The 11316-nt window shown below is 63.4% G+C and overlaps 1 protein-coding gene across 3 annotated transcripts in view; it reads right to left on the bottom strand.

Annotated features, from left to right (window-relative positions):
- Nucleotides 1–11316, bottom strand: part of Ttyh1 (tweety family member 1) — a 15430-nt gene extending 4114 nt beyond the window's left edge. The window contains exons 1-10 of one of the 3 annotated variants that reach the window (XM_005413376.2): nucleotides 11155–11316; nucleotides 8394–8572; nucleotides 6425–6536; nucleotides 5503–5723; nucleotides 3340–3435; nucleotides 2272–2344; nucleotides 1921–1996; nucleotides 1514–1569; nucleotides 1273–1365; nucleotides 980–1072 (exon numbers count right to left, since the gene is read on the bottom strand). In XM_005413376.2, coding sequence (XP_005413433.1) covers nucleotides 980–1072; nucleotides 1273–1365; nucleotides 1514–1569; nucleotides 1921–1996; nucleotides 2272–2344; nucleotides 3340–3435; nucleotides 5503–5723; nucleotides 6425–6536; nucleotides 8394–8572; nucleotides 11155–11280 — 1125 coding nt within the window. In that variant the 5' untranslated portion in view covers nucleotides 11281–11316. Of the gene's footprint in view, nucleotides 1–979; nucleotides 1073–1272; nucleotides 1366–1513; nucleotides 1570–1920; nucleotides 1997–2271; nucleotides 2345–3339; nucleotides 3436–5502; nucleotides 5724–6424; nucleotides 6537–6638; nucleotides 6719–8393; nucleotides 8573–8928; nucleotides 9012–11154 lie in introns of those variants that run through there. The other 2 variants (XM_013509268.1, XM_005413377.2) reach the window with 2 other exon arrangements.

Genomic DNA, 11316 nt, shown 5'->3' with positions numbered 1-11316 from the left:
ATTTTGCATAGAGACATGCACACAAGTCTTTCGGGGGCCAGGGGTGGAATGTTACGGTTTAGATCTAGACGTCCCCCCTCCAAGCCTTTGGAGGGTGGCTGAGTTGTGGCGTGCCATGCTTATCCACAGGTGCCTCCTCTGGTGAGCTCAGCGGCTGAGCATGCAGTTGGGAGGTGGGGCTTGTCAGAAGAGGGGTCACTGGGTGGAGGACAGAGAAAGGTGACCCCCTCCCTGGCTCCTCCCTCTCTGCTCCTGGCCGCCCCATGATATGAGCAGCCCTCCTCCACCCAGGCCCTTCCACCATGCTGGCTCTGCATGGAAGGCTGCCGACCATGGGGTATAACTTCTGTAACCATGAACCCAAATAAATGCCTCCTCCCTTAAGTTGTGAGCGTCGGGTATTGCATCTCACAGTGATAGGGAAAGTGAGTAAGACAGAGTCCCGCGATTTTGTGAGGGTGAGCTTCTATGCAGCCTTCACAAGTGTCCCCTGGAGGACATGTTCATCCTCACCTCTCAGGCGGGGAAACCAAGACTCAGAGATGCTGATGTTCCTGAGGTCTCACAAGTGCAGCAAAGCAGCTGGCACGAGTCCTCCCTGGTGGTGTTACCTGTCTATAACCCTGGCTTTGAAAACAAGGAAGCTGAGGCACAGAGGGGTGGGGGGACCTGCCCAGGACTGGAACCTAGGCTCTTGCTGCAGAACTCAGCAAGCTGTGAGCCTCAAGGAGGAGGGAGAAAAGAGAAGGAAGGAAGGAAAGGATCAGGGGAGGGGGAGGGAAGGAGGAGGGAACACAGACGGTAGTGATGGAGGAAAGGATAGGTGATAGGTGGTTAACAGGGAGAATAGTGATGTACGTGGAGAGAGGACGGACAGGTGCCAGCATGGGCAGTGGGAGCTGCCGGACAGAGGGAGGAGGAACCTCTGTGAGTTGAGGCAAGTCCCCCCTTGGGACCAGGTCCTGGGGAGGGCACAGACCTTGTGCAGGCCACGGCAGTGCAGCAGTGCCACCAGCTGGTGGAAGTTTCCCTCTGTCACATTCAGTGTCTCCTCCAGGGACAGCAGAGGCTTCTGCGGTGGGAGGGGAGGCAGCTACTCCACCAACTCTCTAGGCCAGCCCATCCGCCCAGCTCCGCCCACTCTGACCGCCCCGCCCACAGTTTGGGGCCTCTCGCGGAAGAGGACCGGCCGGCTCCTCTGGCTTCTGCCCCGTCCAGCCAGCCTATACCTTTGCGTGGGTGATACCCACCCCTGTGGCCCAGTCCACTGACCTGCGCAGATGGGAACTGGGGGACAGCTTCTCGCTCCAGGCCCTGCAGCTGGGAGTGGATGTTGGCCAGAGCTCGCTGGGACAGCGTCAGCCTCTGTGAGAAGGAGGAGGGCGGACCCATGGCCAATGCCCTGGCCTTCTCCCCACAGGGGGACCCCGGATGCTGGGCCGGGCCTTGCCCTCCCGTGGGGGTGCCCGTTTGCTGTCCCCTCAGTGCCAGTTCCCCTGCCCGCAGCCCTCACCTGCTGGAAGGGGTTGGAGATGGCCTGGCTGCACAGGAAATAATAGTTCAGGATGTCTGAAGCGGAGGGGGAATGGGGGCTGTGAGCCTGGGCCCCAGACCTTGCCTGGGGGCGGTGGGAGGGCAGGGCGCAGGGACACCTCCTAGCCCAGCTCTCGGGGTTTTCCCAGGGTCTCTGCCCCCGCAAGGCGGGTGGCAGACTAAGCTGCGTGCATGTGCGCTCCACCTCCTCCCGCGGCCTCTGCCTCCTGACTCCTCTCCCCTCCGGACACCAGCATTTGCACCCGGCCCTCTTTTCCAGCAAGCCGGGGCAGGCACCGAGCATTCCGGACGACCAGTACCCCTCCCTCACCCACCCAGGAGGACAGGGCCGGGGGAGCCTGGGAAGGTGGGGACGAAGGCAGTCACCTGAGCTGAGCCCTGTCTCCTCTTGGGTCAGGTTCAAGATGTAAGTGTCTGGGTTGGAGCAGAAGTCGCTGAGACCCTGCGTGAGAGAGCAGGACGGGTGCCATCGCCACATCCCCAACATCCACTCCTGGTCCCCGGCCCTCCCCCTCAGCCCTGGGGTCCAGGCCCGGCCTCCCCCCTCACACTTAGAGGGTCAGGCCCAGCCCTTCCTCGCCCAGAACCCGGATGTCCAGGCCTCTGGCCTCTGTCCTCCCACAACCCAGGAAACAAGCCCCCACCTTGAACTGTGACTGTGTGCCGCAGCCCCTCCCAGCCCGCCTAGGCTCCAAGAGTCAGGGCCCCGGAACTCACCACGGCTGTGGCTGCCTCTAGGCCCATGGATCCCCAGCTGAGGACAAGCACCAGAAGACTCATCGCTGTCATCCTGGAGGGCGGCGTGGGATTGGCCTGGGTCCCCATCTGCCCACATTTCCCCTTCACTTGCCACCCCCTCGGCCCTCACAGCCCACCCCTACCCCACCACCTCCGGAGTCTGGAGAATCCAGGAAAGGCAGAGAGTGAGATGGGACAGGTGGACCCACAGTTGCAGACCGGGATAGGGGGGCTGCCCCTCTTGAGAGGCCCTGGGAGCCACTGCCCCTGCTGGTCTCAGTACTGCGGGCCCAGCAGTGCCTGGCCAGCTGCCCCTCAGCCCTGTCTGCTGCTGCAGGGTGTGGGGTCAGTTCCAGGGCTGCTCTGGCCTGGCTTCTCCCCAGGGTGGGTGGGGGCAAGCATGGGGGGGTGGTTGGCGAGCCAGAAGGGCACTGGGGTGCAAACCAAAGCCCCCCCCCCAGGTCAGGGGGGGTAGTGGGCTCTCCCAAAGGTAGGCTGGCTGGTGTGAGTCCCAACTGCAGCGCCCCCTAGATGTGTGGCCCCAACCGAATAAGTGACACAAGCTCTCTGACCTCCAGTGTCCTCTGTTCAACAAGGACAGAGGCACACGCCTTGGAGGCCAGGCCAGAGGGTTCCATGAAGTGCCGGAAAGAGTGGCATGGAGAGCGTACATTGAGCTCTTGCACCAGAGGGAGGGCCTGCGTGTCCCACACCACGAGGCAGCCTTGCTGCACGCTCTTCCACTCCTGGGTGGGAGCGTAATGGTGCCTCCATCACCGGGACCTGGGGTGCCCGGCCTGTACAAGTGTCAGTGGTCAGCCTTGTCTTTACTGCAAGTGTGACTGTGGGTTCTCGTGGTTCTGGGGTAGTCTGTGAGGCCATCCTGGGATGCATGGAGCCTCCTCTGTGTGCACCCAGCCGAGGAGACTAAGAAAGCTGTGCAGCTAAGCTCCTGCCACCAGGGATGCTAGGTCCCGCAAGCACCAGGGAAGCCTGGCCAGGGTCCCTCCCCGGGGAACAAGCCAGGGGCAGGCTGCCCGCACTCACACGACCACCAGCCACTTGCTCTGCTTCGCCAGGCCCAGGAGGGTGAAGAGGCAGACAAGGAGCTCTAGGAGTAGCAGGAGGACGTACGCCAGCCACCTGGGGGGAGGGTCAGGGCAGCAAAGCTCAGAGCAGGCCAGTGCACCCTCAGTGCACCCCAGCCCACCTCAACAAAGAACACCAACACCCTCAGGGTCACCCAAAGCTCAGCACAGCCTTGCAACCTCCATGCCCCCATTGTCTGTGACATGGGCACCCAGGAGCCAGGACACCAAGGCTGAGCACGTGGGACTGAACCCCGACTGGACCGCAAGCTCCGTGACAGTGGGCCTCTGACTTGGCCTCTTGGAGCCTAGATTCCCCACCCAGAGCTGCAGAGTGGAGATAGCTTGGCAGACACCAGGATCCCATCGAACAACCGTGGGGCTTGGCATCTAGAAGCAGCCAGCCCTCCACTTAACTAGCTCTATAGCTAGCCCAGAGCGTTAACCTCCTTGCCTCAGTTTCCCTACCTGTAATGCAAGGAGCACATTACTGCTGACTTTCAAAGGCTGTTGCCTGGTGAATGAGTTAATGCACATAAAGTTCTCAGCAGAGGGATGCTGTGGGCCGACTTACACGAAGGAAGCTTTAAATGGTGTGTAACAGTTAATTAGATATGACAGAATAATTCCCCGTGGTTACAGGGTAGGGTCCACAGTCAGCCATAGCACAGTGCTCAGCACACAGGAAGTACCCGGCACACAGGAAGTACCCGGCACACAGGAAGTACCTAATAAGTGGTGACATTCTAAGGGTTCCCACTTAGCTGCGACTGCTCTCCATTGGCCCTCATCCCTGACTGCCTCCCTCACACTGTCCTGGAGGCTCTGACTGTGGAGGACTCCCAGGTGTGGGGCACTTTCTGAGTGGTGCATCCAGAAGATACGCCCAGCTGACCACGGCTCTGCCCCACCCTGGCATTTTCCACACAGCTGTCCCTTCCTCTTCTGGTGCCCAGCTGTTGCGGCCCTAAGCTCGGCCATGGTGTGGAACCTCCCTCAAGGCCAGGCCTGCCTGCCTTTGTCTGATGTCCCCACAGGGCATCCTGTGTCAGCTGAGGAGTACCTCCACCAAGGAACAGTTCCAGGACCTCATCTTCTGCATCTCAGCCACCAACCCAGGGCAAATGAAAAACAACTCCTAGTAGACAAAGCCGTGAAGACCCCATCCTGCTGGCCGCTGGAAAGGGCGGCTGCTCCAGAGGGCTGCACAGCTGTGTCCTCTCCTTCAATGCCACCTTCTGACGTGGCTCTCCTGGCCCTCCTGACAAACTGCAGCTGTCCCCACCCAGGCCCCTCTCTGTTTAATTTTCTCCAGAGCTCTCCCCACCCACCACCTTAACAGTAACATGTTCTGCTGTCTTGCTTTTGTTTTTTATTGGTGTCCTGGCCTGTGGCAGGAGACAGGCCTGGCTGGGCAGGACTTCCTGTCAGGTACCTCTTGCCCCACCCCCATGCCAGGCACATCCCCATGCCAGGGACACCTTTCAGCACTCACTGTGAGCCGTCTACCTGCCAAGCACTCAACAGATACTGACACACGCTCCGCAATCCAGAGGGCAGCACTACCACGAGGCTCACTTTACAGGTGGGGAAACTGAGGCACTGGGCTGGCAGGTATGTAGCTTGTTTGAGATCACATGGTTAGGGAGTGGCCATCTGGAGCTCAGGTTCCGAAGCACATGAGTACGCATCTCTCTCCAGAGTGCTAAGTGCATATCTGCTGAATTGAGTGAGTGGGTGACGTGCCACATTAGTCCAGCAGTGACTGAGTGTGGGAGTGTTTGCTATGTGAGTCCAGGAATGAAGGAATGAGTGAATAAAAGGGGGCGCTGTAATTGGGTAGTGAGTGAAGGGGTGAACGCATGCAGGTGAGACGGGCCGGGAATCCCTTGACCCACCGAGATACAGCAGGGTTTATCAGCTCCTCCCGCTGACCTTGGGCGCAGCAGTCCTCTGATGCGGAGGGCCATCCCTGCCCTGTGAGATGTTGAGCAGTTCCCCGGCCTCCACCCACTGGCCACCAGTTGTGACAGTCCAAACCATCCCCAGACTCTGTCCAGGGTCCCCTTAGGAGCCCAGCTGGAGAACCGCTGCACCATGAGGGGGGCGATGCCGCTCTCACCTGTACTCCTCCACAGAGGATACCTCTTCGGCCACCCGCAGGGGGCTCAGGGGCACCCCCTGCCAGAAGGCAAGCCCCTGCAGATGCTGGGCCACTGCCTCTGCCTGACGCCGAGCTCCCCGGGCAGCAGCCACCAGCTCTGTGCGTGCTGCCAGCACCTCCTCCAGGGTGGTCAGCTCCACGCGCACCGCCTCGCCCAGCCCTTCCACCGTCTCCAGCACCTGGGAAGGGCAGCGTTTCAGGTCTGGGGTGGGCGTCTCCGGGATGGCTTTGGGTAAAGCAGGCCGAGCTATGGTAGAAGGTGTCTGAGCACCCGAGGACTGCGGAGGGTCCCCTGGGACTCTGAGGTCCTGCCATGGGGTCCTGTGGCTCCGTCAGGTCTCAGGGTGAGGGTCCCAGCCCCACGCAGGGTCTAGGACTGGGGTCTTAGGTGTGAACTATGCATCTGCCTTCCCGTGTCTGGGGTCTCACATCTGGGTCCCCTGGCCCAGCACCTGGGCACGCAGTGCAACTGGACTGAAACTTCGGGCTGGTGGTGCGGCCGCTTCTCAGGCGCGACCTGGAACCCCGGGTCATGGATCTCAGGACGGGGGTCCCTGAGCTTGCGTTTGGGCCAAGGGTCAGGTCTGCAGCAGCCCCAGGTCTGGCCTGAGGACAGGGACTGTGGTCCCCATGTTTGTCTCTGCTTTGGGCTCTGGGTTGAAGTCCAGGCCTAGGACCGGATCTGAGTCTGGGTCTGGGTCTGAGCCAGTTCGAGGGCTGGTGCGGGGTGCTGAGGGCTGGGCACTGCCCGAAGGCTGCACATCTGATTGTGTACTTCTGAGTCTGGGGTCTTCTCAGTTCTGATTGGACCCCTTTGTCCTAGAGTGTAGGCCCCGCATGTCCAGGTATGGGTCAGGGGTCTGGCTGGCGGCTGCCTCACCAGGTGGTCAATGGTGCTGAGCGTGTGGTTGGCGTGTAGCAATGCCAAGCTGAGCTGCGACACCCCATCACTGGTCTCGCTGTTGCCATAGAAACCAATGCCAATGCCAGCGCTGAGAAGAGAAGGACAGAGAGGAGATCTCAACCGGTCTGGGGGCCCAGGGGACCACCGTCCCCCACAGGCACCCCTCAGCCCGGCCTCCTCCTCTAGCTACCTCATCTTCAGCCCGTCCCATTGGTCCAGCCCACTGTGGGAAAAGGGTGTCTCCAGCTAACCCACCCAGCCCAGTTGCCAAGGTAACGGGAAAGGCCTCACCCCCAGCCAAGGGACGTCATTGTGATGCTAATGGTGGGTGGAGTGGTGGAGGGGCAGGGGCCCCCAGATTTAACTCAAGCCTCCCCAGAGCAGGGAGGAGCCCTGGAGGAGAAGACATCCTTCCTGGGATGACCTGCCCCACATCCTTAGCCTCATGTCCAGCATTCTCTGCGCCTGTCCTAGGAGCACTGAGACCCTTAGCACCTGCCCCTCCAGGGCTTGGGCATCCCTGAGCCTTCATCCCGGGGCTCCTTCTGGCCCAGAGATCCCAGCCACCTGTGTCTCTGGGAGCTCTCAGCCTCCCCAGCCCCGCCCAGTAGCCCCAGCGCCAGGCCGACTGGGAGAGGAGTATGAGAATGTGGGAGGGAGGGCAGGGGGTGGGCCAAGAGTGGGCGGGCGCCCCAACCCAGCCAACACACAGAGCTCCATTGTGGCGCCTGGACGTGGGGGCCCACACCCCTCCCCCAGCCTGTGTCCCGCTGCCAGGGGGGCGAGAGCCTGCTGCCCTCAGAGTTCCCAGCCTGGCTCCTCGGACCCCACCCCCTCCCTGGGATGGGCGCCCAGTGCCCCCAGCCCCATTGTTCAGAACCTGACAAAGCTCCCCTTGTTCTCAGGCCGTGGGGGCTGGGCTGGGTCTCTCGTCCACTGGGCCTTTGTCCACCTTGCCACCCACCGTACTCTGGAGAGCCAGATGGGGAGGTCCCCTGGATACAGGGCACCCAGCGCCCCAGGCACCTCCAACATGCACCCCTTCTCCCTGTGGCAGAGCCCAGGCTGGGGCGACCTGCTTCGGGCTCCAACCCTGGCTGGCCACAGGAGCCTCGGTGCAGGTTCCTCACTGGCTGGCCGTGGCCTGCAGGTCCAGGCCCTCAAGCCCCTAGTCCTCTACTCTGTGGCACTAGTGGTCCTGGCCCCGTGGGAGCCGCCTGCCGGGGTCATGGAGACTTCGAAAGGCCCTAGGTTTGGAGGTTGTCTGAACCTCCACTCTGCCTCCTGAGCCTGCGATCTTGAGCGTTTGCCTCCTCTATCTCTCTGAGCCTTTGTCTTTCAAACTGGGTGTGACACTGAGGTCCAGCAGGTCCAGGGGGAAGGAAGGCCCCAACCAGACTGGTGCTGGGCAGAGCGGAGCTCCTGGTCACGAACACCCGTGTGCGCTCTGCCTCTCTGACTGGAACGCAGACCTTGGGTGCAGAGCTCCTAGGCCGCCGGTCGGCGTCAGCCACAGGGATTCAGAGTCACTGAAGGATGAATGAGTGGGGGCTTTCGCTAATTATCACTGACGGAGGACAGCTGAGAGCCTGGCTCAGCGCTCGCCTAGCCTCGCTTTGCCCGCAGCTGCGTCGCACCCCGAAGCCCACTTTAAGCTGTGGAAGTCGTGGCCTGGAGGGGTACACCACTGCCCCGGCTGGCACAGCTACTCGAGGGCTGCCCAGTGCCACACTGCTGAGCCTACCCCTCCCCTCGGGAGGGCCATTTCTCCTTGGGACCTCAGGGCTTCCAGACACCAAGGGGCACAGCTCTCCCTGCGGAGGGTGGGTGGGATTCTCCTAACTGTCCGTGGCCCACACCCCAGGGCGCCAGCGGGAAGAGCCAGAGCAGCAGAGAGCAAGTGTGCAGAGCCTGCCCACGCCGCGTCACCCTGGGGCCCCGTTACCAGCCGACGAGGAGGGCAGCAATGCAGCTCCAGGTGACGCAGCCTCCCCCGGGTGGGGGGCTCTTGGCCCCAGGGGGCTCGGGGGGCCGGCAGCAGCAGAAGCGGATGAGGTAGACAGCGATAAAGATGAGGCTGAGGCCCAGGCCCAGGCCAGCCAAGGCCGCCACCAGCATCAGGGCCTGGGGAGGGGAGACACCAAGCCTCAGAGCGTCCCCGCGTGACCCTGGCAGGTGGTGCCCAACTCACCCTGCTGGCATCCAGGTTTGTGGGGAAAGACGGGGTCCCCAGTCCCTCCCAAGCTGGCATCTGGGGCTCAGGATTTAGGGCTAGGCTGCCGGAGGGAGCTTCCAACGGGGACGCCACGCTGGCCTCTTGCGGCTGTGTGTCCTTCCCTCTCTGAGCCTCCCCCGTGTCCTCACTGCAGCGAGGCTGTGGGAATGGAGTGTCTCCGGGACCTGCTGAGGCTCCCGGAACTGTGTGGGATCTGAGTGGCGGCACCCAGCCCCGTGCGGGGGCGGTGGGGCGGCTTCCTCACCCCTCTCCTGCTCCGCGTCCATGCTCACTGTCTCCCCGCTGCTGAGCACGCAACCCACTGCCACATGAGTCTGTCACCAGGGGCGGGGGACTGGGACACGGGATGGTGTGCTCTGTGACAGCCAGCGTGTGCGTGTGCGTGTGCGTGAGCTCAGAGGTGGGGCGGGAGGGTGAAGATGGGGGCGGATGTGCTCAGAGAGAGGGGAGGAAGACACAGGCAGCAAGGCAGGGCCGGGAAAAGAGGCAAAGCAGAGAGAGAGAAGAGGGGAGCGGGTAGTGGGAGGGGAGGGGCGGGGCGGGGAGAACGGATGAGTGCGGAGGGCACAGCCTCGCAGGCCCGGCTGGGCACACAGAGGCCCTGGCAGAAGGCGGCTTCTCCCAGGCCTGGGTAGCAGCAGCAAACCTGTGCTCCCATGCGGCCAGAGGCCCAGAGTGGGGTGGGTCCGCCTGGCGGCCTGGGCATCAGCTTCCAGCGGAGGCCCTGCTGTGCCGAGGGGGAGGGGCCCCTTCCCGTGTCTGCACCCCTCATCTTCAGGGTGCAAGTGTGTGCAGTGCGGGGTTTCCGTGAGATATGCTTTGCTGAGTTTGCTGCCAAGCAATGGGGGGGCCCTGAGTGTGAGTGTGAGCGCGAGGTGTGTCACGGCGTGGAGGCTGCAGGGCGGGACTGCGGTGGGCACGGCTCCCAGAAGGTGTGGGCGAGCCGCTGGCACGTGTGTGCTCGGGAGTCTGAGAATGAGCACACACGAGTGTGTGTGTACGTTGTGTCTCCATGGGTGTGCATGCAGATGAGTGTCAGAGTCAATACCTCTGTTTCCGTGTGAGCTTGTACATAGGTGAGTGTGGGACTACGGACAGTGTGTGTGCAGATGTAAACGGATGTGCATGTGTGTAAGCATGCGTGTGGCATGTGTGAGTTAGCATGTGTGTAAGCATGTAGGTGTGTGGGAGGAGTATGTTGAGTGTATATGTGCACACTTGGGTAAAGGCGTGTGTGTATAGATATGTGCACACGTGCTTGTGTATATGTGCACACGGGTGAGTGTGCATACGTATACACGGAAGTGTGCATGGGTATATGTCCACAGGGGAATGTGCGTGTGTATGCCGTGTGCACACAAGTGCGTACATGTGTACGCAAAAGTATATGTGCGTGCACTGAGTGTGCATGCGTGCACACGCGAGTGTGTATGTGTGTGCAGACGAGTGAGTGTGTTATGCGACTGTGTCCCGGCCGCCCTGACCCCGTGCGCGCCGCGGGGCCCGTGTCGGGGCTGTGGCCGTGCGTGTGCACGGCGGCGGAGCGCACCTCGCTGCCCGGGTGGTGAGTGGCGCCCGGACGAGCGAGCGCGTGAGCGGCCGCTGTGTTGTGTAAGCGCCGTGGGCAGGGTGGCGCGCGCGGAGAGGCGGAGGGGGCGGAGGAGGCGGGAGCCGCGGCCGTGACCCACATAGCGCGGTTGTCTGCTGCCTCGCGGAGCCCGCTTGAGCCGGGCCGGGCCGGGCCAGGGCGCCCAGCACTGATGGGGCAGAACCGAAGGCCGCCCTCCCGGCCCGGCCCCCGCCCCCGCCCCCGCCCGGCGTGAGCCTCCTAATCTCAAAGTCAAAGACTTGCGTTAAACTGGGTCAGGGGACAGCGCTCCCAGCTGGAGCTGCAGCTGGGCCCCCTCCCCGGGGCCCCACTTCCCGAGGTCCCCGCGGCGCCACCCAGGACGAGCCCCAGCTCCTCAGCCCCTGCCCCTCCCCACGGCGCCGACCACCCCTCCGTCCCAGGACGCCCAAGCCCCCTCTTCAGCCGGCCCGAGCCCCTTCCCCACTCCAGGTCCTGCGCCGCGTCCGGGACCGGGCGCCCCTCCCTCCTCTCCACCGGCGCCAGGTCCGCTCTCCCGGGCCCACCGTATCTGGGGCACGGTCGCCCGCTGCGTCCTATGGGGGCGGGGTCCTCTCGAGGGACCCCGAAGCAGCCCTTCCTGGGTGACCCTGGGACGGCTTCCCAGCGGGTCTCGGGCCCCCCGCGCGCCGCCAGCTAGGCCCCCTCCCTCCCCACGACTCGGGGTCCCGCACCCCGGCCCCCTTACCCAGGGGAGGGGTCTGAGCCCGCGCCGTCCCGGGGGCGCTCCAGGCGTGGGCACCCTGGCTCCTCTCCCCCAGTACCCCAATCCGCGCGCCTGCCCGAGACCGGGGACCCACCCGGGCGGCCCCGCCGTCTGAGCCGGCTCGGCTGCGCTCCCACCTGCTGGTATTCCTGCTCCTGGGGCGCGAAGCCGCTGGGCACCGGACGCAGCTGGAAGTCGGCGCGGGGCAGCTGGTGCAGGAGGTGCACCCAGGCCGAGGGCCGGTAGCCCGGGGGCGCCCCCATGGCCCCAGGAGGGCCGGCGGGCGACGCTGAGCCGCG

This window comes from Chinchilla lanigera, unplaced genomic scaffold, assembly GCF_000276665.1.
Source record: "Chinchilla lanigera isolate Chin_1 unplaced genomic scaffold, ChiLan1.0 scaffold00166, whole genome shotgun sequence".
Classification (NCBI taxonomy): domain Eukaryota; kingdom Metazoa; phylum Chordata; class Mammalia; order Rodentia; family Chinchillidae; genus Chinchilla; species Chinchilla lanigera.
Note: the sequence above shows the minus strand (reverse complement) of the source record. Positions and strands in the feature narration are given on the sequence as shown.